The sequence below is a fragment of the Nelusetta ayraudi genome, unplaced genomic scaffold, assembly GCF_046127955.1.
Source record: "Nelusetta ayraudi isolate G7.1 ecotype Tasmania unplaced genomic scaffold, CSIRO-AGI_Nayr_v1 ptg000052l, whole genome shotgun sequence".
In the NCBI taxonomy this organism is placed as follows: domain Eukaryota; kingdom Metazoa; phylum Chordata; class Actinopteri; order Tetraodontiformes; family Monacanthidae; genus Nelusetta; species Nelusetta ayraudi.
The window spans coordinates 4,718,442-4,743,991 of NW_027466102.1; the positions used below are offsets into that span (position 1 = coordinate 4,718,442).

The 25,550-nt window shown below is 44.0% G+C and overlaps 1 protein-coding gene across 7 annotated transcripts in view; it reads right to left on the reverse strand.

Moving 5' to 3' along the window:
• Positions 1-2,568: 2,568 nt before the first annotated feature.
• Positions 2,569-25,550, reverse strand: part of dtnba (dystrobrevin, beta a) — a 33,678-nt gene continuing 10,696 nt past the window's right edge. For 3 of the 7 annotated variants that reach the window (XM_076037666.1, XM_076037665.1, XM_076037660.1), the window contains 20 exons: positions 24,404-24,489; positions 22,640-22,720; positions 22,306-22,519; positions 22,138-22,223; positions 20,294-20,448; positions 20,029-20,128; positions 18,482-18,648; positions 17,850-17,977; positions 15,982-16,053; positions 14,512-14,589; positions 13,263-13,347; positions 13,100-13,179; positions 11,402-11,515; positions 8,809-8,905; positions 8,599-8,619; positions 7,919-8,072; positions 7,215-7,304; positions 6,967-7,014; positions 6,717-6,748; positions 2,569-3,538 (listed from right to left, as the gene is read on the reverse strand). In XM_076037666.1, coding sequence (XP_075893781.1) covers positions 6,741-6,748; positions 6,967-7,014; positions 7,215-7,304; positions 7,919-8,072; positions 8,599-8,619; positions 8,809-8,905; positions 11,402-11,515; positions 13,100-13,179; positions 13,263-13,347; positions 14,512-14,589; positions 15,982-16,053; positions 17,850-17,977; positions 18,482-18,648; positions 20,029-20,128; positions 20,294-20,448; positions 22,138-22,223; positions 22,306-22,519; positions 22,640-22,720; positions 24,404-24,488 — 1,863 coding nt within the window. In that variant the 5' untranslated portion in view covers position 24,489 and the 3' untranslated portion in view covers positions 2,569-3,538; positions 6,717-6,740. The remainder of the gene's footprint in view (positions 3,539-6,716; positions 6,749-6,966; positions 7,015-7,214; positions 7,305-7,918; positions 8,073-8,598; positions 8,620-8,808; positions 8,906-11,401; positions 11,516-13,099; positions 13,180-13,262; positions 13,348-14,511; positions 14,590-15,981; positions 16,054-17,849; positions 17,978-18,481; positions 18,649-20,028; positions 20,129-20,293; positions 20,449-22,137; positions 22,224-22,305; positions 22,520-22,639; positions 22,721-24,403; positions 24,490-25,550) is intronic. The other 4 variants (XM_076037663.1, XM_076037662.1, XM_076037661.1 and 1 more) reach the window with 4 other exon arrangements.

The window sequence follows — 25,550 nt, forward strand, 5'->3', positions numbered from 1 at the left end:
AACACACAAGAGGACAAGGAAGTAACTTTGCCACTGCTCAAACAACACAATGGTGGCGCTGCCGCGGACGTGACAGCTTTATCAGAGCTGGACGGAGCACAACTGGCTTTTAAGGCTTTTCTCGGCGGACTCAAAGACAAAACAAAAATACATTCATTGTGCCAGTTAAGCTTTTTAATCCGGCTCGCCAAAACGTGAAGAAATTAGTCTAAGAGTAAGGAAGCAATGAAATAACTCATCATTTCAATGAAGAGCTAATTACCATGGGGCTTCAAAGACACTGATTTTCTTTTATACCTCACCCCAGAAAAATTAAACTCATTTCAATCTGATGTGTCAGATAGGTGCTTCAGATGTGGCATTGAAGTGGGTTGCTTTTTGCACTGTACTTGGTTATGTACTAAAGTGAAACCCTTCTGGCATATCTGCTCCACTTTAACCAAAAGCACTGGAGTTGAAGTTCCAGTCAACCCTGAATTGTGCCTATCGGCAAACTTGGCAAGTATTCGTGGCTCGCTAAACAAAACGCAACTCAAGTTTCTGGGAATTTCTCTATATGTAGCCAAGAAATGCATCATGGTGTCTTGGAAATTTGACTCCCCCCTTCTCATTGATAGATGGTTGCTTGAAATGAATCCATCCATCCATTTTCAATACCCGCTTAGTCCCGAGCTCAGGGTCACGGGGTCTGCTGGAGCCTATCCCAGCTGTCTTAGAGCGAAGGCAGGGTAACACCCTGGACAAGTCTCCAGTTCATCGCAGGGCCACAGAGAGACAAACAACCATTCACACTCACATGCACACCTACGGACAATTTAGAATGTTCAATTGACCTCACATGCATGTTTTTGGAGTGTGGGAGGAAGCCGGAGAACCCGGAGAGAACCCACGCAGACACAGGGAGAACATGCAAACTCCACACAGAAAGGTCCCAGGTCCGGGCCCCGGAATCGAACCCACGACCTTCTTGCTGTGAGGCATGCTTGAAGTGAATAGTTGCATATTTTTGGGTTGTCACCCAAAATTGTATGTATTTCATGAAATGAGGCAAGAGTGAGTTCCTGCCTCACTGCTTTGCAAACTTTGTGACATCTTGGTATCAATTTATCACCACCCTGATGCAAATTTATGTTATTTTACACAATCTTCTAAACAAAAATCTCAGGTTTTCACAGCAGTTTGGAGTTTTCTACCTCGTTTCTTCAATAGATTATAGCCGAGCTACGTAGCTCTGACATAATTGGAAGTCGTGAATTGGACAACGCAGACAGTACTGGTCTTCACAGTGAGAAGATGAACAAGGGTTGAGAGTCAGATGTTCAATATGATTTTATTGCTGATAAAACACACAGTAACACTTTCGTCCTGCACCAGCAGCTTCCGGGGTTCAATGGGTTTACAGTTTCATGTCAGGGCACATCTGTCCCGTCAGTCTCGGTTTCTCTCTCTCTCTCTCCCTCTCTCTCTCTCTCTCACACAGACACACAAAGACAGACAACAGGCACGCAGGAATCCCTCACTCGCTTCACGGTTCAGACTGAAAACGTGTTCGTCTTCAGTCGCGACTCTTCAGTCAAACATTTTGAAAGGGGCGAACGCGGCCTCTGCCCAGCTTCCCATCAACGCAAAGACACATCCTGAAATGCTAAGAATCAAAACAAACAAAATAAAACGCATTTGCTGCGGACATTATTATGCTCCTTTGACATTTCATTTTGAAACAAAAGAAAAACAATGGCGGAAAACAAAAGCTTAGATCTCTTTGGGTTCGCAAGGCGGACGAGTCTGAATGGCATTTAAAGGCGGGTGGGGTCGAAGGTGCTGATAGTTGCTTTCTGTGATCAAAAAGAATTTGGTATTGTAGCATAATATGGCCAGCGGGTATCAAAACACTTAGAAAACCATGCACTTAAACAACACAGTCATTCCTGATCAAAACTCACTCGGCCTAAAGAATGCACTGCTCACTATGATTTTGTATACATTTTAGACGGTGTGCAAAGTACCCGTCAACATACCCGGGAGGCGAGGGGGCATCCTCCTGATTGTTCACTCAATACCAAATCTAAATTCCCTTAACATGCAGGATTCCTGTTATAACCTTGCAATATATCATGGATGCAAGCCATGACGTAACAACACATATATACACACACCACACGCAAAAAAAAAAAAATACTCACAATATATATGTTTTTAAATGAACAGACAAGGTGATCTGAAAGACACTTTAGTGGCCATTAGTCACATTAAATATAGAATTTCTTTTAGCTTTTTGAAAAAAATATGAGACACCCTTAAATTTTTAGTGGTTCAATTTTTTTCTCTCAGGGTCCGACCCCCCCGGCGCCTCCCCTGTACTTCGCACACTGGTCCTAGACAGTATAATGTTCTGCCACGCTGGTTTATAAACATTTTGTCTCCTCCCGTCTGCTGTTTGAAACCCACTGAGAAATCCTGAAATCCGCCAGAATGAAACGGGAAGCTGAGATTGGTGGAAGGCCAATCGAGCTTTAGGGCAACAACAACAACAACAACAACAACAAAAAAAAAAGGTGCTTGAACAAGTCTGTTTTTAAAAAGTCTGTTTTATTTTCTGGCACAACAAAAAAACGTCGGTAACTGGCCACCGAGATCTGAGCAGAACTGCGATAATGAACATCCGGCCTGGAACGGATCGCCTTGTGACACACAAACAAAGTAATCAACGCCGATGGAAAACCTGCTGGTTTTTCACGGCAGTACCAAAAAAACAAAAAAAACAACAGACATTCACTAACATACAGTACCAGCATCTCATCGCTATCGGCTGGATCGACACTGTCCACCGTCTGCGCTCCTATTAAAGCTTAACCTCTCAGCAGGGCCTGACCACACACGCGGGCGGACACGTGGACAGTTAAAACAAAAGTGATTACAAGACAGCAAAACTAGTCGATTAACTGGTAACAGGTCAAATCAAAGCCCGGGCAATAAATACTAAGCACACAGTGCCGAAAACTTTAAACCTCACGTTCCACTCGTCTACTTGTTGGTTTCTTTTGGTTTTTTTCCCCTACATCCTGTACTTCCATCCTGAAACGCTCTTATCGCGTCTTCCCAACGGCAACCTTACGCCTCGCCGCTACGTCCCTCTCACTTGCTCGCCCCCGTCCCGCCTCAAAAACCCAGAGTGCACGCACATGCACGCACACACACACACACACACACACACGCGCATGCATGCTACAGTATAAATCAGTAGGTTGCAGATTCCTTTTTTTTTTTTTGTTGTTGTAAAAACTATGCACAATCAAATGAAAAGGAAAAGAACAACAACACAACGACAACACACATACAAAAAAAATAATAAAATAAAACAAAATCACAGCTATGTATCAGTAGTGACCCAGTAGCCATTTGGTGTCCAGCATCGTGATTGGTTGACTGACAGCAGAACTTGGAGGGTTTCCCTTCGCTGGAGCCCAATGAGAGGAGGTGGAGGTTGTTCCCAGCGGGGCCTCAGACTTTCTTTGGCTGTGACGAGACGTCATTCTGCCTGAGGAGTGGGCGACAACATGGTGAAGTCAGAATTGTGTTGGCTGTTACTTTAATCCCCCCCCCCCAAAAAAAATTGTGCTATTTGAAAGCTAAAAGTTCACCCAAAATTGATTTTCTCAATTTTCTCACAGAAAAAACACAGAAAATAAAGTGCGTCTCCACTTTTCATGCCTAGAACAGAACCACTGTGCTGCAGCACATAATGTGGGGTGTGTCTTAAAAAATGATCCAATTTTACTTAATTGGCCTAAAAAAAACTCGGGGTCTCAGGACCCACATTTACCAAATTTAGTCCACAAAAATAAAAATGCTAGCCCACTTTCTATCATGTCTAGAAAATAAATGATTGAAACTATTGAATGAAATTGTGTGTCCTGCAAAATAAATGCCCAACATTTTCTCTATTTTAAAATCTCTTAAAAAAAAAAAGAAAAAAAAAGAAAAGAAAAGCGAAACTGGCCACGAAGCCACGACCCAAAAGCGGGTCGCGACCCACCGGTTGAGAAACGCTGCTTTGAAAGGAACGTGAGCCTATTTTCCTCCCTGCATATCAGCTTCATGTGCATCTAAACAGGGCCAGGATTCACACTGATTTAGTGTAAAATAAATGCAGAGACTATTTTGTCATTATTCGGCCAAAAAGTGTCATTTAATAATATGTTTTTGCTTGGTGGTGTGCCATGGGATTTTTTTCAGCGTGATGTAAATGTGCCGTGGCTCATAAAAGGTGGAGAAACACTGGCCCAGAAGACGCAGCAGTCCAAAACTTTCTCTCCAAACTATATATAACTATAATACCAATGCTGTAGCGGGAAGCTCGTCATTAGCTGGAAGATCAGATTTAAAACTGGTGCCTCCACTGTCACGTAAGTGGCTGTTTACTGGCTGACTCAGGTGAAAAGTCATGGGAGAGCTGCCACTGTAAAGTTCTTCCCATTGCTAGACTGTTTGAAAAATAAAACAGCTCAGGTTTAGGCACGAATTTCAATCGATACGTCGAAACGACGCTCTGGGAAGCGGCTTCACTGAGCAACTTGAGGACAAGTTGACAAGATGACCAGAGGAAGACGTTGACGAAGAAGAAGAGCAAACAGCCCTAATTTTTCAAAGTGCCTCAAACTGTGCTGTTGAAATATCAAATCTCATCTTTCTCCACCTCACCCACTTCTACCGTTTCAAAAGGAATATTTAGCTCCACCTCGGTGTTTGTGGTAACGACTGCCGGTGAGTCACAGCCCAACCAGGCGTCCAGGCGATCGTGGCAACAGTGAGTGATTATCGCGTTACTGATACCAGGGTCACGCTACACCATTGTTTCTCGCTTTTAGCTCGTCGGTGGCGGCTGTGTGAATTCCTGCCGTGTCTTTGTGAGGAGAGAACCGCTCCACAAGGCCGCACCACACAATCAACCATCGGTCATCATGCCATGACACATAAAAGCTCTCGTGTGTCATCGTGAACACAACAAGATGTGCCTCGCCCGGCGGAGGTGGCAAAAGTATTTGCATTCTGTACTTAAGTAAAAGTACGGATACTTGTGTAAAAAAAAAAAAAAAAAATACTCGGGTAAAAGTAAAAGTAGCGATTCGACTCCTTTACTCAAGTAAAAGTGTGAAAGTGCAGGTTCTGAAATGTACTTAAGTAACAAGTAAAATCATTATTTTGCCGTGAATGAAACAACGTGTTGATCATTTTGGAAAAATTCAAAATTTGTGACAGAATAATGTGGAGTGACCTGACCAGGGGCCAGAGGTCAGAGGTCGTGCAGGAGCATCTGGATCATTATTTAACAGCTTCGAAGCTCTCGGTACTATAGTTGTTTTTTTTTTCCCTTTTCAACTGCAGCACAACCAAACTGTCTTCAGTCATAGTTTGACCAGTGAGCCATTATCGGATGTTTACACTTTGATTAATGATAAGCAATGTGACAGTGACCCCAAAGCAGAGCTACACTAAAATAACCTCCCTCTAAAATATAAGCCAGTTTCATATTTAAATACAAAACAGCATAATTCAAATAGCTCCACTTCAAGCAACAATAACAATAAAGAATAAGTGAATTACTTTGGACAGAATTTAGATATTTTAAACACAAAAGAAACAGGCATGTTTTTCCAATGTTAGGAGTTGAAGCTACAGATGTTCCAAGTGTGGGGAGTAAAAGTAGTGAGTCGTCAGACAAAGTAAGACTGAAGTAAAGTACAAAAAGTACAGAAAACAAAGTGTTTGTACCTCCACTCTCTGCTGCCGGGCTAAAATTGGGTTGAATTTGTGCAGTGCAACCATGGCATTAACACCCACCTTGCATGAGTTGTACCAGATGACAAATGCCCCTGCAGGTGGAGACTGTTACATAACTCGATAATAATCATACTGGTACACTGCTTAAAAAAATAATAATTATTATTTCTATTACAATTACGTTGACATGGTCTCATCCCTTTCGTTGTTACAGCCTGTAGATGCCAGTTTAAAAACACTTCAATCCCTCGTTCAGAGTCGGAAATTCGACCTCATTCGACCCTGGGGTGCAATGTCAGAGGACTTGACTCTTCCTCTTCGCTCTCTGCCACTTGTGGGCCTGCCGCGCTGGTGGCTGAGGGCCACATTTAGCCAGGACAATTGCAGGCTGACGCAACGGAGGGCACAGATTGCTAACATCTGCTGAGCTCGACGGGCGCGTTCGCAGCCTCATATTATGGCATCTGCTGAGCTCGACGGGCAGCCTTGTATTATTAGCGCTCGCGTGCTCCGTCAACTGGACGGCGACGCGGCGCCGAGAAGAAGTCTTTGCAACATTGAAAGCAGCCGTAGTTCAGTTCTAATGAGTCATGCCTTCAATTTTCAAGATGGAGAGAAACCCATTAAACCCATTCAAGCGACTGAAATGCTGACTGGGCAAACACGACACGGAGAATCGTACATGTCTACGCAAACAAGTTCAAACTCACAGACAAATTGGTGGGTAGGACCGCCATTTAATCAGTGTCATGTTTGTACAGGCCTTTCTTAAAAAACAAAAAACAAATAAAGTGGCTATCTATGAAAGCATCGCAGATAAGATTGTGAAAGGAGGAGTTATGTACTCAGCGATTATGTTGTCATGCAGGGATCAATGTACCATTACAAATACTGTCATGTAATTCAAAAAAAAGAAGAAGATGAAAATCACTTACTGTTTTGTATTTGCTGCTGCCCATTTATCCTGCTGGAGGAGAACATATTATATTAGCACTTAGCCAAAGATAAGATACAATTAATGATAGCCAGGGCATTGCTTAACCTGGAAACATAAAGCACATAAAAGAAAGAAGTGAGACATGCACAAGATAAAGATTTGAATGTGGCCATAACGTGAGAATTTTTTGGAGGTTTCACAGAAGGAGCATGAATGCAGCGTCTGATGACTGAGAGGAATGTATCTACCTCTGTCCTTCCCGTTAATTAGCCTCTCTTCTTCCTCCCGAACATCATCTGGTGAGAAAAGATGGCGTGTGAAACATCACATGAAAATACACGGACCACTTTGGAAAGGCTTAGTAAACAAACAAAAGAAAAATCATACTGTTTCAACTGACGAGAAGCAAAACAGTTATTTGGTCTAATTCAAAATGGACTTTTACCAAGAGGCAGAGAAGCAGAATATCTTTGTGCAAGTGTGTGTGTGCTATTACCAGAATGGAGCTCTTTGACCAATGAGGACACAGTGTTGGTGATGGAGTCAGCTGCTACGAGGAGGTCGTTCCTCAGGTTCCTTCTTGGCGCTGAGAAGCATAAGTCTCATATTATGCAGTTTTTACAGGTTCTGTGTGTAAAATTTGGCTTTATTTACGATTTTTATATTGGTAAAGGCTTAATATACTGCCCATAAATACACGAATAAAAGTGTATATTCACAGTACAATAAAATTAATTTGGTTTTCTACCCTTAAAACAGTTCTTATTTATATATCAGAATACGTAGATGAAGGGTCCTGCTCCCAGTTAGCTGCCATCTTGCGCCGCCGTATTTCTAAGGAAGCCTGGTGTGGACAATACAGCCCACCTGACAGTACGTCGTGTTAAGGGCGAACGCTAGCTTCCTGAAATAAGCCAACGAAGAAGAGGGTGGACGAGGTATCCAGATCAGTCCTTGCAGGCCACCATAGTTCACTGGCAAGCTCGGGAGAGGGCGGGTAGTGAAAGAGCGCGGCGATCTAAAATGTAACCACCTTATGTTGCTGTTTTCTCTTAAAAATATCCAAATGTGACACACTTTACTGAAGCAAATGACAGTAAATCATTTCATGTGAAAAGGACAAGGGTGGTGACAGATACATAGATAAAATAATAACAATTATACTTTTTGTCATATGCTTTTAAATTTCAATAAGTTTACCTTGAGCAAAAGCTTCCTGCACGTCGCCGCCCACGCCAGCAAGTGAATCCTGAGGCTGGTACACGTGAGCCTGAGGTGACGGGGCGCCCGCGGAGCGTGCGATCGACGGGCTCGGCCGGGAGGGGGAAGGGTGAGAGGAGCCGGCAGCTTGCGCCTGAGGGAACAAATTCACTGAGACGGTTAGACACTGGCGGCGGCCTCCAGGAAACGTCGTCACTTCTTCTTCAGGAGGTGAGCGCACATCTTGCGGAACACTTTTTAGGAGATTTGTCGGGCAGGATTTCACAAGACATATATATATATATTTTTTTTAGATTTTTGCACAGATTCAAGATTCAAAGATTTTATTTGTCACATGTCACGTTCCATGGCAGTGAAATGTTGGTGTGGCAGAACCCGACTTGATCCTGCATTATGAGGAACAAAAAGTGTAACAAAAGAGAGCCAAGTGGCAACTGCTCAGCACTTCCTCAGGGGAGGGGTCAAATGCGGAGGACAAATTTCACATCCATTGGGATGTGACAATCACTGCGACTTTCACTTTCAAAATAACTTTTACAAAATACAAAGTTCAAAACATTAATCAACAAGTGGTGAATGTAAATGGAATCTATAATGATTTGAAAATATAGTCTGTAATATAAGCAGGAGCCACACTTCACAAACGTGAGCAAACTTACGGCCTGCCGCTGTTCCTCATCCTACTGGGCCGCAACGTGGTGGGAAACAGTGTGTGAGAAAAAGGATTGAAAGGAAGATGTCAGACAGAGTCAGAGGTGCAGAAGGGTAAACAAAACCAAGGCAGAAACAGGAGAGGGAAAAGCGAGGCTCGCGACCGCGAGGGGGGCAGAGCGGGATGGAGTGGGTGGGGCGGCGTCAGAGTTGGTCACCTTGAGCAGCTTCATCAGTCCCTCCAGCTGCACCATCAGCTCCCTGCGGCTCTCCTGCAGGGACGACATCCGCTGCTCCAGCTCGTCTTTCCTTTGTCTGCAACACACGGCGAACTACGGTCAGTGTCGCAGCGGGGACACGGTTGCTGGTGGGCAGCACGGAAAGAGCCTCAAGACGAGGGGGGGGGGGGGTTGAATCAGCAGCCCCATCGCGATACGATATGACATCGAATCGCTTGGATGACGACATGACGTTTGCCGATATTGCAAAGCCGGTCGCGAAACGATTGCGTTTCGACTCGATTCAGCAGCCTGCGTTCAGCGTGAAGCGATATTGGATATTGAATACCCATGGAACTCAATCATATTATATATTTGAATTGAGTCACAAAAACAGTCTAAAGGTTAAGCGTGTAATATTTGGAGATTTGGAAGAAGAAACAGCGACATCACGTGGTTACGTTTCAGATTGCAGGTCGCTATCCCTCCCCTCCTGAACTCACCTGCGAACTACGGTGGCCTGCACACACAAACCTGGATACCTCGTCCACCTTCTTCTTCGTTGGTTTATTTGAAGACACGAGCACTCACCTTAATTACAAATGTGTAATGTGGCAAGCTAACTGGGCAGCTAACTGGAAGCAAGACCCTTGATCTATGTAAATAAGATCCGTTAAATGGGTAGGAAAACCAAAATACTTTTATTGTACTGCGACTACACACTTTTATTAAAGTATTTATGGGCAGCATATTAAGCTTTAACCAATATAAGAATCTCAAATAAAGCCAAATATTACACACTGGACCTTTAAGTTATATTTTAAAATCCAAAATCAGTAAGAGTTAACCTGCACAACATCTTGAGATACACATTTCTTAACCAATAGCATGCATTTCATCCAGGTTTTATCCAATCCAATCCAAATCCAAAATTCCTCCCACACTGGCGACTCAAGTAATCGAACCATTAATTAAAAGACCTATTAGAGGCATTGACGATACAGGCCGGCGGGTGGGTTCTGTTTCCTGTCCTTGGCCTATTCACGTCTGATTTAACAGACGTCTGGTGCATTTGCTATGAGCCACTTCTAAATATTACACATCTACGTAAACCAGAGCGATAATCTGGAAAATTGTTTTCCCGTTGGACGGGTAAATGTGGAGTTGCCTCGGACGACATTAAAACACTTTCTGAAGGGATTTGCGATCGGATTATACAAAGTCCTTCCTTTTTACAGTCTCCCGTCGCCACGCGCACTTATTTTTAACACACTTCCACGAGACCATTCAGCCGGTTTAGAGCGCCGTCGGAGGAAATGAAACCGTTGCACGGCAGTGAAATGTTGTGGCAGAACTCGATGTGATCGTGCATTATGAGGAATGTGTGAGAGAGAAACATAAAAACTGTTCAAATCCTTGACATCGTCTCATTTTTAGTGGGCAATTTGGAGAATAAATTGATCATAAAATTAGGAACGAATAAAAAACCACCTCCGTTAAAAAAAAATACAGCAAACTATATCATCAAACCAAATGCACTGTAATATAATTGAAACTAGCAAATGGTAGCGATTAAAATGAGGCTGAGGGAAGTTCAGCAGTATCCTAAACTCTTGCGATTTGCACTAAACTAAAAGGCAAAGGCAGGAGAAGCGGGTCCAAGCAACGTCATAACAGATTAACAAGCAAGTTGAGGGGGTTCACCATGTTTAATTCCAAACAGCCTGTGGTCTGGACGGGACATTAAAGAACCCCTTGGCTCTGGCTCGCATAGTCAGATAGATCAGTAAATAAACATGAAAAAAGACTGAGTCACACACACAAACCTTGGTGACCCCCACCGGAAAGCCTTCGCAGCCTTTCAAAACTTCATATCAATGATAAAATTAGAACTGTGACGGCCCCTTTGCATCTTAAAAAGGCTGCAGGATTTCCTGAGAAGTTCTGAGAAGTTGGAGGCGGTTGCAAATGGAAAGATTCCAACAAAGGAAAGTTTGAATTAAACCACATTTGCCAAAATGTAACCATTAAAATTGCAATATAAGATTCCGCTTTGTCAGCATTAAGTTCATTAATACAAGGCCAAAATAGTCACCATCAGCGGCTCGCGGTGGAAACGTTCCATTTTGGCGCCCCCCAGAGTCGCGTGGGCAAAAAGGCTAAATTTTACATATGCGATCAAAACAAAAATCATTGGGAGCTTCTGTACTTGGTTTTCTCTCCCGCTTCCTTTTTTCCATCACAACATAAACATGCAGCAAATTATCTTTATCTTTTTTTTGGGGGGGGTCTGTTTTTGTCCTTTCTAAAAAAGATCCACCATATGTCGCCGCCATCTGCCGTAAAGAACTCACCCACTGTTCTGTAACACCGCGACAAAAAAAACAAACCTCCTGCCAGACAAAGCAGGAGCAAGGGGTGACAAACTTCATTTTTTGTTGTTGTTGTTGCTGTTAAAAAGTGCGTTCTGGACAACATTTTGGTCGCTGTGAGTCACAAAGATAAACAGGACTGAGGATAAGAGGAAATGCAAATAGCCGCCGTTCCCCGGCATCGCGCACTGAAATTGGAGCGCGGAGGAACTTTTGTTTACCTGAGCAGCCGCAGCTCGGCCAGCAGGGTTGGGTTGGTGCTGCCCTTCTCGGGGCTGGACTGACACGCCGCGTCATGCTCGGCGCGGAGACGCCTGATCTCTGCCAAGATCTCCCTGGGGAGAGCCGAAAAACACGCTCGTCAGCCCGCGAGCCGGAGAGCGATGCACGACGGAGCGGCAAAATAAAGCGCGCTGATCTGCTGCCTCTTGCATTCTATCAGGTGGGAGGAGAAAATGAGGTGAAAACAGGCCGAGGAGAGATGATTTCCCCCCCCCTGCCAAGTTTTCAGTCTTCCTCTTCTGGTCATCTTGTCATCAAGAGTTGCTAAACGAAACCGCTTCCCAGTGTATTGATTAAAATTCCAGAAATGCTAAAAGACGTTGCTACAACAACAGCTAGCTAACACGCTAAACCTGAGCCATTTTATTTTCTAGTACAGTTTTTTTTAGTAATTGAATGAACTTTACAGTGGCAGCTCTCCCAACATTCTTATTAATCATTACTTTCACCCGAGTCAGCCAGTGAACAGCCAATTCCGTGACACTGGAGGCACCGGTGTTCAATCACGCTCTGGTCTCACGAGCTTCCAGTTTAGAGATTATAGTTGTAAGCAGTTTGGAGAGAAAGTTTCGGACAGCTGCGTCCAGTGTTTTTCAACCTTTAATGAGCCGCGGCACATTTATTACACTGAAAAAAAGAAAGAAAAAAAAAGAAAAAAATCCCATGGTACACTGCTAACCAAAAAATATTATTAAATGACAAAGGCTGATATCCTGGGAGCAATGGAGGGAGGGAAATAGGCTGCATTTCTTTTAAAGTACTGACACTCTATAATAGAGCGTTACTATTATTTTTTTCTTTTAGAACAATTGAGTGAAATTGGATAATTTTTCACAGCACGCCTGACATTTATCTCCCGGTACACGAGTGTGCCGCGGCACAGTGGTTGAAAAACACTGCATTAAGGAACCTATTGTACAGTGGTGGAGGGCAAAAAGTTTTGGGACGCCTCGTGAGTTTGTGATGTACTGTACTGCGTGAAACAAGAGAGGCAAAAATAAGCCTCGGCTTCAGCCTGCTACTTTTTTCATTGACAGAGTTTAGTTTTGTTGTGGGAGAATATTGTGGAAAATTGTACGTTTTTTTTTTTTGTCTTTTCTTTATCTTTTCTGTCCGTTAATTGTACACAATTTCAGTATTGTACATTTGAAATGAAATGAACTATTCATTCATTCAAAAATCATTCTTGAGTCATTATCTCTGTGCAGCCAGCAACATTGACCCACATGCTGCACCTGAGCTGTTTAGTCCAGATCACAACTGGACAGATCGGTGCACGAGACTGCACTGTACACGAGTACTGGAACTACAAGAATTGACTTTTCCTATTTTGTCGTATTAGTGATAGAAAAGAAAAATAATTCCACGGGTGTTTTCGCCTCGGATGCAGCCAAACATTTTGAACATTTTGACTATCTTGCAAAAATATTTGATGACTAATTGGGATTAAACTAAATTTTAAGGGTGTCCGAAAACTTTTTTCCACTACTGTATTGTAAGTCATTACACTGGACAAGAATACAGACCGAAGCTCAACTTGTTTAATGTTAAGAGATCAATATTAGGGAACTTTATTTGTTACTCTAAAAGCTGAAGTGGAGAATCATCTTCACGCAGCTTTGCGCGAGTCTCTTTACCTGTTCTTGCACTCGAGCTGAGCGATGAGCTCCCTCTTCTGCTTGTTGATGTCGAAGTTGATGCTGCGGTTGGGTATCACCTGGGCAGAGTTGCCGTGACTCGTCAACCTCGGCGTTGACAACGACACAGGAAAATGAGAGCAAGCAGGCGCGATTTACTCACCCCGGCGCCGTCGCTCTCGGCCAGCTTGGAGGTGTAGCGGGCGATCAGCTTGTGCTCCTCATCCTGCCTGCTGTGACTGTCAGCACTGCACACACACACACACACATGCAAAGGCAGGAGATCAGCAACTGAACTGACTGGAAATGATGTTTAGTATTAGAACTGTGATGAGGGATCAACTTCAAGCAGCTGGATTATGATATAATAAGGTTCTCGTTTAGTTGGGTGAGTGAGTTTGTGTGTGATAATGTGAAACCATGAAGCCTTAATAGACGTTCTAGTATAACTACCACCAAGGAGTACCACACAACGCGCTTAATTACCACGCAGTGTCCTGCAGACAAGAGTAGCAACATGAGTTCCTTTGAAAAAAAAAAGTTTCTCATAAAAATATTTTTCTTTAATTCTTAATTTCTGCTGCAAATCTTGCACATTTCTGAAAACATAACAATCCCGCTTTTAACTTTCTATTGAGCAGATGAAGAAGGTTAATTATAAGCAAAGAAAAAAAAAGAAATAACTCACTAAACTCGTTAAATAAATTCAGGTGCCAAGTGTTGATGATTGACAGCCACAACAAACAATAATAATAAAAAAAAAAAACTCCTGTCCTTGTTGATCACTGTGACAGCTGATGAGTCGCGCTCCACCAAACTTATGATGAGCTGCCTGGGAGGACCGACAGCCTCATCACAAGGTGGTTTTAACAGTCTGGACCAGCGGTTTTCAACTGGTGGAGACTCAGGACGTTTATTTCCTTATCATGAAGTCGCGACCCAAATTGATTCCACAGCACTGAAATTCATCCCTCCAAAATAAATGCTAAGCCCACTTTCTATCATGTCTTGAAAATAAATGATTGAAATTAGTGAATCAAATTTAGTTTCCTGCAAAATAAAGCGCCAACATTTTCTCTATAAACATATACATTTTTAAAATTCCCTTTAAAAATGGGGGTGGGAATGGGATGCCCACAACAAATTTGCGTCCCAATCAAAACAACTTCAGGACCCACTTTTGGGTCGCGACCCACCAGTTGAGAAATGCTGGTCTAGCCGCTTGTTCATGTGAGATTCTCTTTTTGATTCATACGCTTTGCCTCACTGGAAACGATTCAGCAAAAAATAAAGCTGAACGAGGACGCCGGCCTTTAAAGTGAATCGCTAATCGATTCATCGATTCAGTTACTAATGAGGCCGACAGGAAGCCGGATGAGCTGATGGTGCTCTGCTTCCCTGCTGTCTCTCACCGCGGGCTGCTCTGAAGCCGGTTCACGTAGGCGGCGATCAGCGCGTGCTCCTCGTTCATACGCTGGGCGGCCGGCAAACTGGAAGAGAGAGAAGGGATGATGTGCACGGAGGTGCGTTCCAAGAATTACACTAATAAATAATCTAAATAGGTAATAACTAAGTTATTACTTAGTTATTACTTATAATATGAGCAATAACTAAGTTGTTACTTATTTAGTAACTAAGTAAATGGTTCATGTTGCAGGAGTGAGAGGCCGGACCAACACAGAAAATTACAGCAATATAACTACTTCTCATTCAATTCCTTTATGTCACCGTGTTACTAAATTCGTGATTAAAGGTGCAAATTTCACATGTTTTCATCCCAAAGTGAAGAGAAGCCATCTTGCATCATTAGCTGTGTTTCCAATATTTCTAAAATTTTGTACAATTGCGATTCGCAGGTGTTTCGGTTTAATGGTGTGAAGCGCTTGGGTCGTAATTCCTGTAAAATCTCGTCCCGCCAGACCCCACTTCGAGAAGGATGGAGGTCCAAGACATTTTGCGATAAATCTGCATTTCCACGTCGTTTCCTGTCAAGAATGGTTCGTTATATTTTTTATCTTTGATTACTTGTAAAAACAAATGTTCCGTCTCCTCCTCCGTCCAAACATAACGCGCCATTTTCACTTGAAGTGAACTGGTCACGTGACCCCCGTACGTCACGTCCGCTGACGAGTAAATGCGAAAAAAGTGTTTCCATGACGCTTTAGCGAAACACCTCTATATCTTTACGTCTGAAAAACCACGTCATGAGAGCGTCAAAACCTTCTAGTGATATTTGAGAGGTTTTTCCAAGTTTAGGTGTTTCCATGAGCAGTTTTTAACTGATATTTTTGCTTTTTGCGCAATTCTAGGGGTAATGGAAAAGCAGTTAGCAAGCTAGCAAATCAAATAAAATCTGTCTCCTAGATTGCATTAAATTTGTTGAGTTGTTCAAGAGGGGGTGAAAGAGGATGGCTTAAGGAGGAAAGATTAAAGAAGAAAAAGACGAAGTGGAGCTTCCTCTTTTCTGGGGAGTTCTGCCTCGAGGGAAAACATTACTGCTCGAAAACGCTGGTAAAGCCAATTTTACACCAGATGGGACCTTTAAAAGTCCCGTGCGTAACATTTGGCTGGATTTATGACTTTTATATCGGTAAAAGCTTAACACTCTGCCCATAAATATGTGAATAAAAGTGTATCCTCGCAGTGCAAGCAAGGGTCTTGCTCCTAGTTAGCTGCCATCTTTTGAGGAAGCCCTAAATCCGGGACGCCGGGCGGGCTTTCATAATAAACTTTACACACCGGACCTTTAAACAACGAAAAGAGATTAAAACATAGTTTTAAAAAAAATGAGGAAATCATTGTGCAAATCCTGGTTTGTCGGCTGCATTATCAAGAAAGTCCACCTCAACCCGCCTCCCTCCCTTTTCTCTCATAGCTTTTACCTTTTGGAGGACTCCTGGGCTGATGAGGGCAGAAGCATGGCCTCGCTGGCGTCCCTCACAGGAGGGGAAGGGCTGTGCACACACACACACACACACACACACACACACACACACACACACACACACACACACACACACACACACACACACACACACACACACACACACGATCATGAGAGTCAACACGGAGTCAGTGCAACGCATCAGAACGCAACAAAGCCCTGCCTATCGGTGAGTCCACATTCCTCCCCTCACACGAGTTCACCGTCGCACACACGCCCTCGAGTGCAACCACGCAATCCCCAATTGTAGCGTGTAGCCTGAGCAAACACAGACGGGCCGGCCCGGGCGGAGAGGGTGCGAGAAGGCAGGGAGAAAAGCGGGACGGGTGGAAAAGGCAAAAGGCAGAAACTCTGCAGAGGGTTTTCGCCGCGACGCGCCACCGCCGTCCTCGTACTCACATGCGCGCCAGTTTCAGCCTCTTGTGTTTGAGCCGGGCTTGGTTGTGTAGGCTAACCCGGCCGGCGCCGTAGGTCTGCGTAGACCAGAGTGAAACAAATGGTGTGGGTCAGCCACCACCACGAGGGGGCGGGGCCAAGCAGAGCGGCCGCTGACGGAGGAGCAACCGCCTCTGATCTTTGTGGATGCGTTGGACTCGGCGGGGGTCGGGAGGGGGCGATGACGAGGCAAGATTTGTTCCGTGTGTTTTAAAATAGACCGTGGCCTCAGTGCGAATGTAGCAAGCAACCTCACCCACCAATAACAGCGTTGGGATTCCATTTGCATGACTTTGCAAATGGAATTGGTTACAATTACAAGTTACCCTGTTGAGTAACACTGTAATGAGCTACATCACTTTATTAAAGTAATGTAACTCATTCCATTAGATTACTTTTCAACATTTGAAATGAACGTTCCCAACTGTTTCGACCTGACAGCAGCACTCAAAAAGTAGAGAGACAATTCAACTGGCAGGCGAGTGGGTAGGGGGCTCTGCAGTTCCAAACTTGAAGCATCAGAGTAGTGTCAAACTTTCAGTGCCAGTGGGCGAGAAAACCATGCAAAGCAACAACAACAAAACGATTCAACGTAAAGCACAACCTTCTTCTTTGTGAGATGCAATTAAGATTGCAATCATGAATGATTCCACAAGTAGCTGCAATTTAATTCTATTTTTTTCCCAGTAATGTAACTGATTACATTTATCTTAAAAATGATCTTAAATGACATACTGACATTACATTTGACTAGGGACTCCCCAACACTGCTGAATAATAATAAAAAAAAAAAATCCCGGCAATGAAAATAATGGAAATTTGAGAAGTGAGGTCAAAACTGCTTTCTTTTTTTTCTCCTTCATATTTCTACATCAGTCAGTGTACCGAGAGCCGGAACCTGCGCCTGCTGTCAATCACCCACTAGTGTGCGTGTAGGTGTGCGGATCACAGCAGGAAGCCGGAGCACATGGAGAGAACCCACACGCACGCGCACGCACGCACACCATGCACGCTCAACAATGAAAGGCCGGGGTTGGTGTCACGAATAGCAGCAACACCGCCAGCATCATGCCGCCCTCTGTTTCTGTTATGCATCTTATAAAAAAAAAGACAAGAATCCTCTACTTTTACGTTTTTGATGAAATGACATAATCAGCAGTGTCACTACGGAACTGTAATTTCCGTAGCAGCCATTGTGAGGCTCTTTATACTTAAAATTCTTTCTTATTTTTTCTGTTTTCAATCTTTTCTGTGCAAACGTACAAAGAGAAAAATAAATACTTTTTTTTTCTTTTTTTCTTTTAAACGTCAGCCACCGCTGGACAAAAGCACCATGAACCTCCATCATCATAGACCTGGTGGGGCTCTTACACGATGTTGGTGAGGTTGAGGGTCCTCTCCGGTTCCTCTGGGTAAATGGGGTGCGAGGGCTCTCTCCTGGACGACACGCAGCCCAGAGTCCTGCTCAGGGCGCGGCCAAATTTCGACGCCGGCGATTTCTGCGTCGCACAAAAAACACACCACAAACACACAGGTGTCGCATGAACGCTGAGGGAGTGTTTTGGATTCAAAAAGCAGGACTAAACTCTTAACGGTGTAAAAGATCAAAATCGTGCACAGATCCTGGGCCCCGTCTCGTCTTTTAAAGCGCTTCATCTCCTTTTGACAATATATTGAATAATAATGAATGAATAGGGAGCCTGTTGTCGGAATAATTCTGTTTGGGGACTTAACAACGCAGAACTCCTCGGTTCAGATGGCACTGCGGCACTGGCGACTGTCCTGCCTCTCGTCATGGACGTCGACACCGTTCGGTCCTGGTCTCCTCTTGTTTTTCCTCACAAAACTTCCTCCATTTAACTCACCATCGTGATAAGATTTCAACGGCTGAGGTCCAAGGGCCCTGCGCGCATGCACACGCACGCAAAGGCACCACCAACCCCCCCCCCCCACACACACACACACCCGGAATGAGATAAACAAGTGGGTCGCCGGTGACTCACCCAGGACGAATGCTCCTTCATCTGATGCTGGTTGTTATGGGAGCCGCTGGCGTTGCCGCGCCAGAAGCAGTCCTGACACAACTGGTAGCCGCGGCAACGCAGGCAGCGGTAGCGGAAGCCGCTCATGCCGTTGCCCCGGCAGTAGGAGCAGGAGACGGGATGGAAGACTGACAGGGCGAGCAAGAGGAGACAACGGCATCCGTCAACATCTCGTCTACAGACACAGCGGCAACTTGCTTTTCTCGGTGCGGTGACCGATGAAGAATGATCTTGGAAACCTCACATTTCACTAATCACATCTGAAATTGCGGGGGTGAAAAATTGGAATTATTGGGAAAGTCCGGCATCTCTTGAATACAAAAGTCTCCCTGAACCTTTATTACTCTATGATTTACGGGGCGAGTGCTCATCAAACTAAATTGCAACCAATTCTGCGGTTGCAAAATCTTCTTCCCCGAGATCCAATACTTTATCCTTGTTCCATAAATGTGGTATCCTTGATACCCATCAGATTAACCACCTCCAAATTGCTCAATTTGTATATGGTTGTTTAAGCAAAACACGTCTCTCCTCTCTTCACAATTTATTTTCCTCAAACCAACAATTTCAGAACTTTTCAACCCGTAAAGCACACCAGCTTCGCCCCCCCACGATCAAGAGCTGTTTCCTCCCAAATGAGGTGGAAGGCACTTCCTTCTCATTTTCATGCTGTGTAACCAAGAACTTGGATGTCTTGCCTTCACGTTTAACTTTTATCGCACCGTGTTGTGTGTATTTCCCTGATCTGTGTTCAACTTGTTGAGTTTTGTTGTGTATAATGGTTTGCATCTTTATTTTGTTTTGCCTCGCTTTCTGGAGGTCCTCCTGACAAGACCATCCAGGGTTTTTGTTAGACTTCCTAGCACGTCTGCTTTGTATAATTTTGTTTTTTGTATTTGTTCTTTTTCTTTTTTTTTATTGTATAAATCTTGACTATGTGCTAAATAAATAAAAGAAATAAAGAAACCTGGTATTGAGCAACTACTGAGGGTTTTCATCGACATCATATTAGCAACAAATGAATCTTTCCATTAAAAGAGCAACAACACACACACTTCCAGTCAAAAGTCTGGACGCACCTTTCCCATGCAATGGTTTTACTTTCTCCATTACAGATACATACTGAAGGCGTCAGACATACCAGCAAGATATATGGAATTATGAGGCAGGGAAATCGCTGCTAAACAGTTCTAGATATGTTTTATATGAAAGCAGGCCATTTAGAAGAATCTAAAATATAAAACGTGTTTGAGTTCTTCCACAGTTTTTAAGCTGTTTTGTGTTCAGTCATAGTTTTGATGCCTTCAGTGAAAATCTACAAAGCCAATAGACTAAAGAAAACCCATTAAATGAGAAGGTGCGTCCAAACTTTTGACCTGTAGTATACGCAACTAATATATGATACTACTACAACCACACAATTTTGCACAAAATTAAACTGGACGAACTGGATAATTGTAAAAATGAAAACAAACGTTTTTTTTTTTGCAGTTTGTCTGTTTGCGTACCATGCTCCACGTTGGCCATGCGGTGCATGAGGGGCAGCCAGATGAGACACTGAGGGGGCTCGGCCACCATGTCCAGGAACATGTTGAGCATCACTCTTTTCTGCACCCAGAAATATACACAGTCAACGGTCAGAAGGGAGACGCTGTTCAAACGCAGTAAAGAACGAGGATTCCTTTCGCTGCATGACTTGCAGAACCACTATAACTATATATAAACTATCACTATACATGTTTTTTCGGATGAGGTGTGCGAGCGTGCAGGTACCTGCTGCGGGAAGCAGGCGCGCGCCACAATGTGCGTGTAGCCGAAGGAAGGTCCTTCGTGCACGGCTGTGGGCACTTTGAGAGCCTCCCGGAGGAAGCTGTCGAACTTTGACTGCACCAACGCACCACTGGAGTCAGACACCTGAGAGAAAATATCTGCGCGCACACACAAACACACACACACACACACACACATAATTATTACTTACTTTACCGCTGTCACCTCTGACTTCAATCAACACGCATGTACAAGATGCGGCAATGAGCAAGAGCCTTGCCTCTTGTCAGGAGCTAATCTAAGGAATGCATAGTTGAGAATCTAAAAAGCGGGCTGAGGTCCCAAATTCTATTCTTCCATCATGATTACATTGTTAGGAAATATGGGATAGTGTTGACAGTTTGGCGCCAGGCAGCACAAACGTGACATTTATCTTGACAAGTGCGGAAATTCAGACCGTGGGTTGAAATGTCCAGAGGCCCTCTGGACATAAGAAGACCTTATGGGGAGATTTCAATCCTCATCAGACAGACAGTTTGGAAAAACAATGGGACACTGAATGTGCATTCATATGGAGCCAGGCCGGCAGGAGGTTACAGATGGGGGACACCTGCTGGACAGTAGTGGAAACACCAGAGGGGCAGTCCAACAGGTGGGCAGGACGTCAAAATTACACACATGTTGCGACAATTTATAAATACATTGATTTATATAAACAAATGTTATTGCCAAGTTACTGTGTACTCAGCCTTGACTTCCTAGCAGTTGCACTGGTTGCCAGGTTGTCACAATCTGTTATCAGAGCTTGAATACTAGCAGTATAGGCCTGTCTTACCAACAGGCCTGTCTTTCTGTAAAATAGGTTAGGGACGAAATCTGATATTCCTCCTTTTCCTAATCAGATATTTACTCCATATTCAGTTTCTGTAAGGATTTTGACCGCTGATAGCTGTTGTGCATAAGCTGTGCTTAGAAGTTCTCGCGAGGCTAACACTTGTGTCAGTTGGAAAATGTGAGCTGATCCAAAAGAAAAGCGGCGAGCTCAGTGTGGTTTTCCAGCTCCCTGTCATTCTAAAGCCTAGAAGACAGTGGAAATGCAGAACCAATATTGGCGCCAACATTGAAGTTTTGCTTCCTTTGTCGACCCAGCAGTATTTTTCCACTGACGGGGAAATGAACCTGTCCATCTTTCAGCCATTTCTTGCAATTCAATGTGTTCTGAGGCCTGGCAACTGAGAATTTCCTGAGACATCACCAGAGTATCAAGACAATTATCCCGGTCAATTGCAAAGCCAATTAGCTGGAATGGACATACCAGGAATACTTTGGACCCTATGAAACCCTTTCTCTTTGAACACTGTTTCTTTCCTGGAAAGTACAGACATTTATTTTGCACCTAAACAATAATTTAAAAAAAATGCTTTTATTTTTGTTTATTTATTGTTTATTGTCTTGAAATCTCTCTGACATCCGTAATATCCGCAATGTTGTCCCGTACCTATGTAGATCTTTTCAAACTCTTACTTCAATACAGCCAATTGTTTCAGGAGTTTTAGATTTACTATTTGTATGTATTTTGTATGTTAGAGTATGTAAATCATACCTGACATAACACACATAGACGGGATCGAGCAATTACAATGACAAAGGGCTGCTTTTTTTCTATTGTATTAATGACTGTAGTTTGTGTGTTGCTTCTGTGTTTATTGTTGCAGTTTGAATGTTTCTTTTAGTGCGATGCACTGACTGTCTGTCACTTTTTTTTTTTTAATTTAATTGTGCATGTCACAATGACAGTAAAAGTCTATCTCTTGTATTCTATTCTATTTGTGCGAGCAGCCACTTACATCGGAGCTTATCCACAAGTTTGCCTCCGCACAGCATGGACAGCATGGCCTTAACGTAGAGCACCGTCAGATGGCTCTCTGGCTCACTGGAAAAAAAGAAAACATGCTGACATGAAAAAAAAAGAAAAAGATCAGAGCGAAAAACTTTCAGGGCAACTGTGCCGTTACCAGTCGACGGCAGCCAGCAGGAAGTCCACCAGCAGGGCGGAGCTCTCTCTGGGGTCGATGGTGTGGGTGGTGGGCAGGCGCTTGCTGAGCTGGTTGAATATGGAGGACACCAGGTTCTCTAGCCGCGTCACCGAGATGCCGGCGTTCAGCTCCACCGCATTCAGGCCCGTGTCCCGCACGGCCTCGATCACGTTGTAGATGTCGATCAGGTGCACTGAGCGCGAGAGGCAGAGAGGCAGAGCGTCAGCAGGGCGTGCACGACATTCGTACAGAGGTTTGTCTGAAAGCATCTTTTCTTTTTTTTTTCTTTTTTTTTGGGGGGGAGGTGACTCACAGTTGCATCTCTTCTGCACGAATCTGAGCTTGCAGGCTGTCCGGTACGACGACAGACAGATGGCGTTGAAGTCCTGCTCGGCTGTAACAGAAAGAGATAGGGTGGCGGGGGGGTGGGGGGGTGGGGGGGGATCGAGAGAGAGAGAGAGAGAGAGAGAGAGTGAGAGAGAGAGAGAGAGAGAGAGGGAACTCAGGTCCTCCTCAGAAACAAAATGCAGCAGTCAAAATTGGACTCAAACCCCATTATTGTCATGAAATATTTGGCCAGGCAGACAGCTTTGCTGCATCAGAGGCATGCACATTTATTTGTTGTTGTTTATTGTTAATAAGACAAAATAAGAAAGAAATGTCAAATTCTTGCAGTTCTTGTAAATTCTTCACAACTTAGGGGTTCAGTGTGTAAAATGTGGCCTGATTTATGATTTTTATATCGCTAAAGGCTTCATTTAATGCCCATAAATACATTAATAAAAGCGTATAATCGCAGTACAATTAAAGTTTTATTTGGTTTTCCAACCCTTAGCACAGTTCTTATGTATATATAAGAATATACATTGATCGAGGGTCTTGCTCCTAGTTAGCAGCCATCTTACGCCACCATATTTCTAAGGAAGCCTGGTGTGGACAATCCAGTCTGCCTGACAGCGTGTTTCGTAATTAGGCTGACTGCTCACATCTTCAAATAAACCAAAGAGGAAGAAGGTGGACAAGGTCTTCAGGTTAGGGTGCGCAGGCCACCGTAGTTCACTGGCAGGCTCAGGAGGGCGGTGGAGAGGGAGAGACGCTGCAACCTAAGGATGTGACCACTTGATGTCGCTGTTTCTTCTCAAAATTTCCAAATATTACACACTTAACCTTTAAGACTGATTCTTGGCGCAATACAGCACATCACCACAAATGCATGAGGTGTCCAATAACTTTTCTCTACCACCGTATACAGCTTGTTCAAAGCTACTTGAACACTGACAACTTAACTCTTGAAACTCTTGAAAGCAGTCTGACAGTCAGACCTCTCAGGTCACGCTAGAGTCGAGGTGTGAATGAAGCAATTCAGATTTACACACCAGGGCCTTGCGAAAACAAATGAGATGCGTCAGCCTTTTAATTTGTACCGATGAAACCAACTTGCATCGTAGCCTCAGAATAACAAATATTAAATTATAGTTGAGTTTTGTTTTCTTTTTTTCCCTTTTTTCTATTTTTTTCCTAACAGTTGAAAATTAAGGAAAGCTAAAAAAAAAAAAAAAAAGACATTTTTCGCTCTTTCATCCTTTCTTTCAGTGTGTTATTCAAACGAATCCACATTTCCATTCGGGTTCAACTGAGAAATGACTCATGTCGTTAATGTTCACCAGTGAACTGGTTTGGCTGCACTTGCAAAACTCTTGTAGCAACTTGCGACATTGGCAAAAAAAAAACCCTAGTAAATAGGAGCCACATTTTGGATCATTTGGAGCCGTCTGCTGTGTATCTGTGACCTATTAAGCACGCTTTAGTTAGTGAATGTGAATGTGATGGTGGTGCACTTGTGTGACTGGAGTGACAGCCCCCCCGCACGAGAAGGCACAAAGGCCGAGAGAGACACATCTCATCTTCTTCTCCAGAGAGTAGCGCAGTGGTGCCAGACGGCACCGGTATTTGATGTCACTGCTCAGTAAATGTGAATGAAAAATCATTGCATCTTTGTATTAATACTTATCAGTGATCACTTAATACTGCAGCTCAGTACAGAACGGCTCAAATTTGAGGTGAAAGGTCAACTCACCGAGTTCGATGAACAGCCGCTTCCCCTCAGGCCCTGGCGGACAGCCCCTCCCTCCGTCTCGCTGCCTCCCTTCCTCCATCACCATCCTGACGGAGGAACAAAACAGCGGCGTCACACTTTCAATGGGCTCTTTATCACACGGACATGCGGGGTGAATCCGCAGCAGAGAGGACTGGAGTCCATCTGGGAGGGAAAACTACTGTTGTGATAATGAGGCCGATGACGCCTTTTTTTAAAAATCGATATTCCGTCCGGGCGTCACCGGCGTCTTAACCTCGAGGCCCTCGTCGTCTTCTCAAGCTCATCTCGATGGAACCAATCAACATTTTTGCGCGCTGACTCAGTGCGTTTGCCTAGCAACGCCATACGGGAAATATGCTGGAGTGCCACTGCAAAGACTGACAGCAAAATACTCTCAAAATGTTCCTGTTGAGCACATGGCTAATGTGCGTTACCAGAGATTAGCAATCAATTTCAAATAGGGAACATGGCACTGATGAACTAACGACAATGTGTTTTTTATTTGTTTGGTTTTTTTGTTGTTTTTTTGGGGGGGGCGGGGGGGGTTTAGAAAGAGGCCAAACACAACAAACTCAGAAAAGTGGCACCAGACTCCCAGTGAAATCCACGGCCACCAGAGAAACGACTGAGTGCCGCACAAATAAACACATTAATGGGAACAGCTGATGAAACCTGACCTGCAGGCCGGCAGGGACAGACAGAGAGAGAGAAAGAGAGGGAGAGAGGGAGAGAGAGAGGGAGAGAGAGAGAGGGACAAGGAGATGAAACCAAAGACGAAAGTGGGCAAAAAGAACAGCGAGACAAAGGAGTCGGGGGGGGGGAAGAAGACACTGCAGCTCCTGTGCAGTCAGCTGACTGGCTGACACTCAGCTACACTGCTGTGCAGTGCAAAATATACCCACTTCACACATGAACGCACTGAGACGGCTGAAATTCAAGTGTAAGTGTAGTGACGAGTCTGTAGTGCCCCCCCCCACACACACACGCACACACACACACACACACACACGCACATTCCAGAGAGGATTTGAAAGTTTCCCTGGAGAGTTCATGCTTCATCCAGACAAAAGAGGGATTCCTCCTTTCTCTCTCTCTGACACACACACACACACACACACACACACAC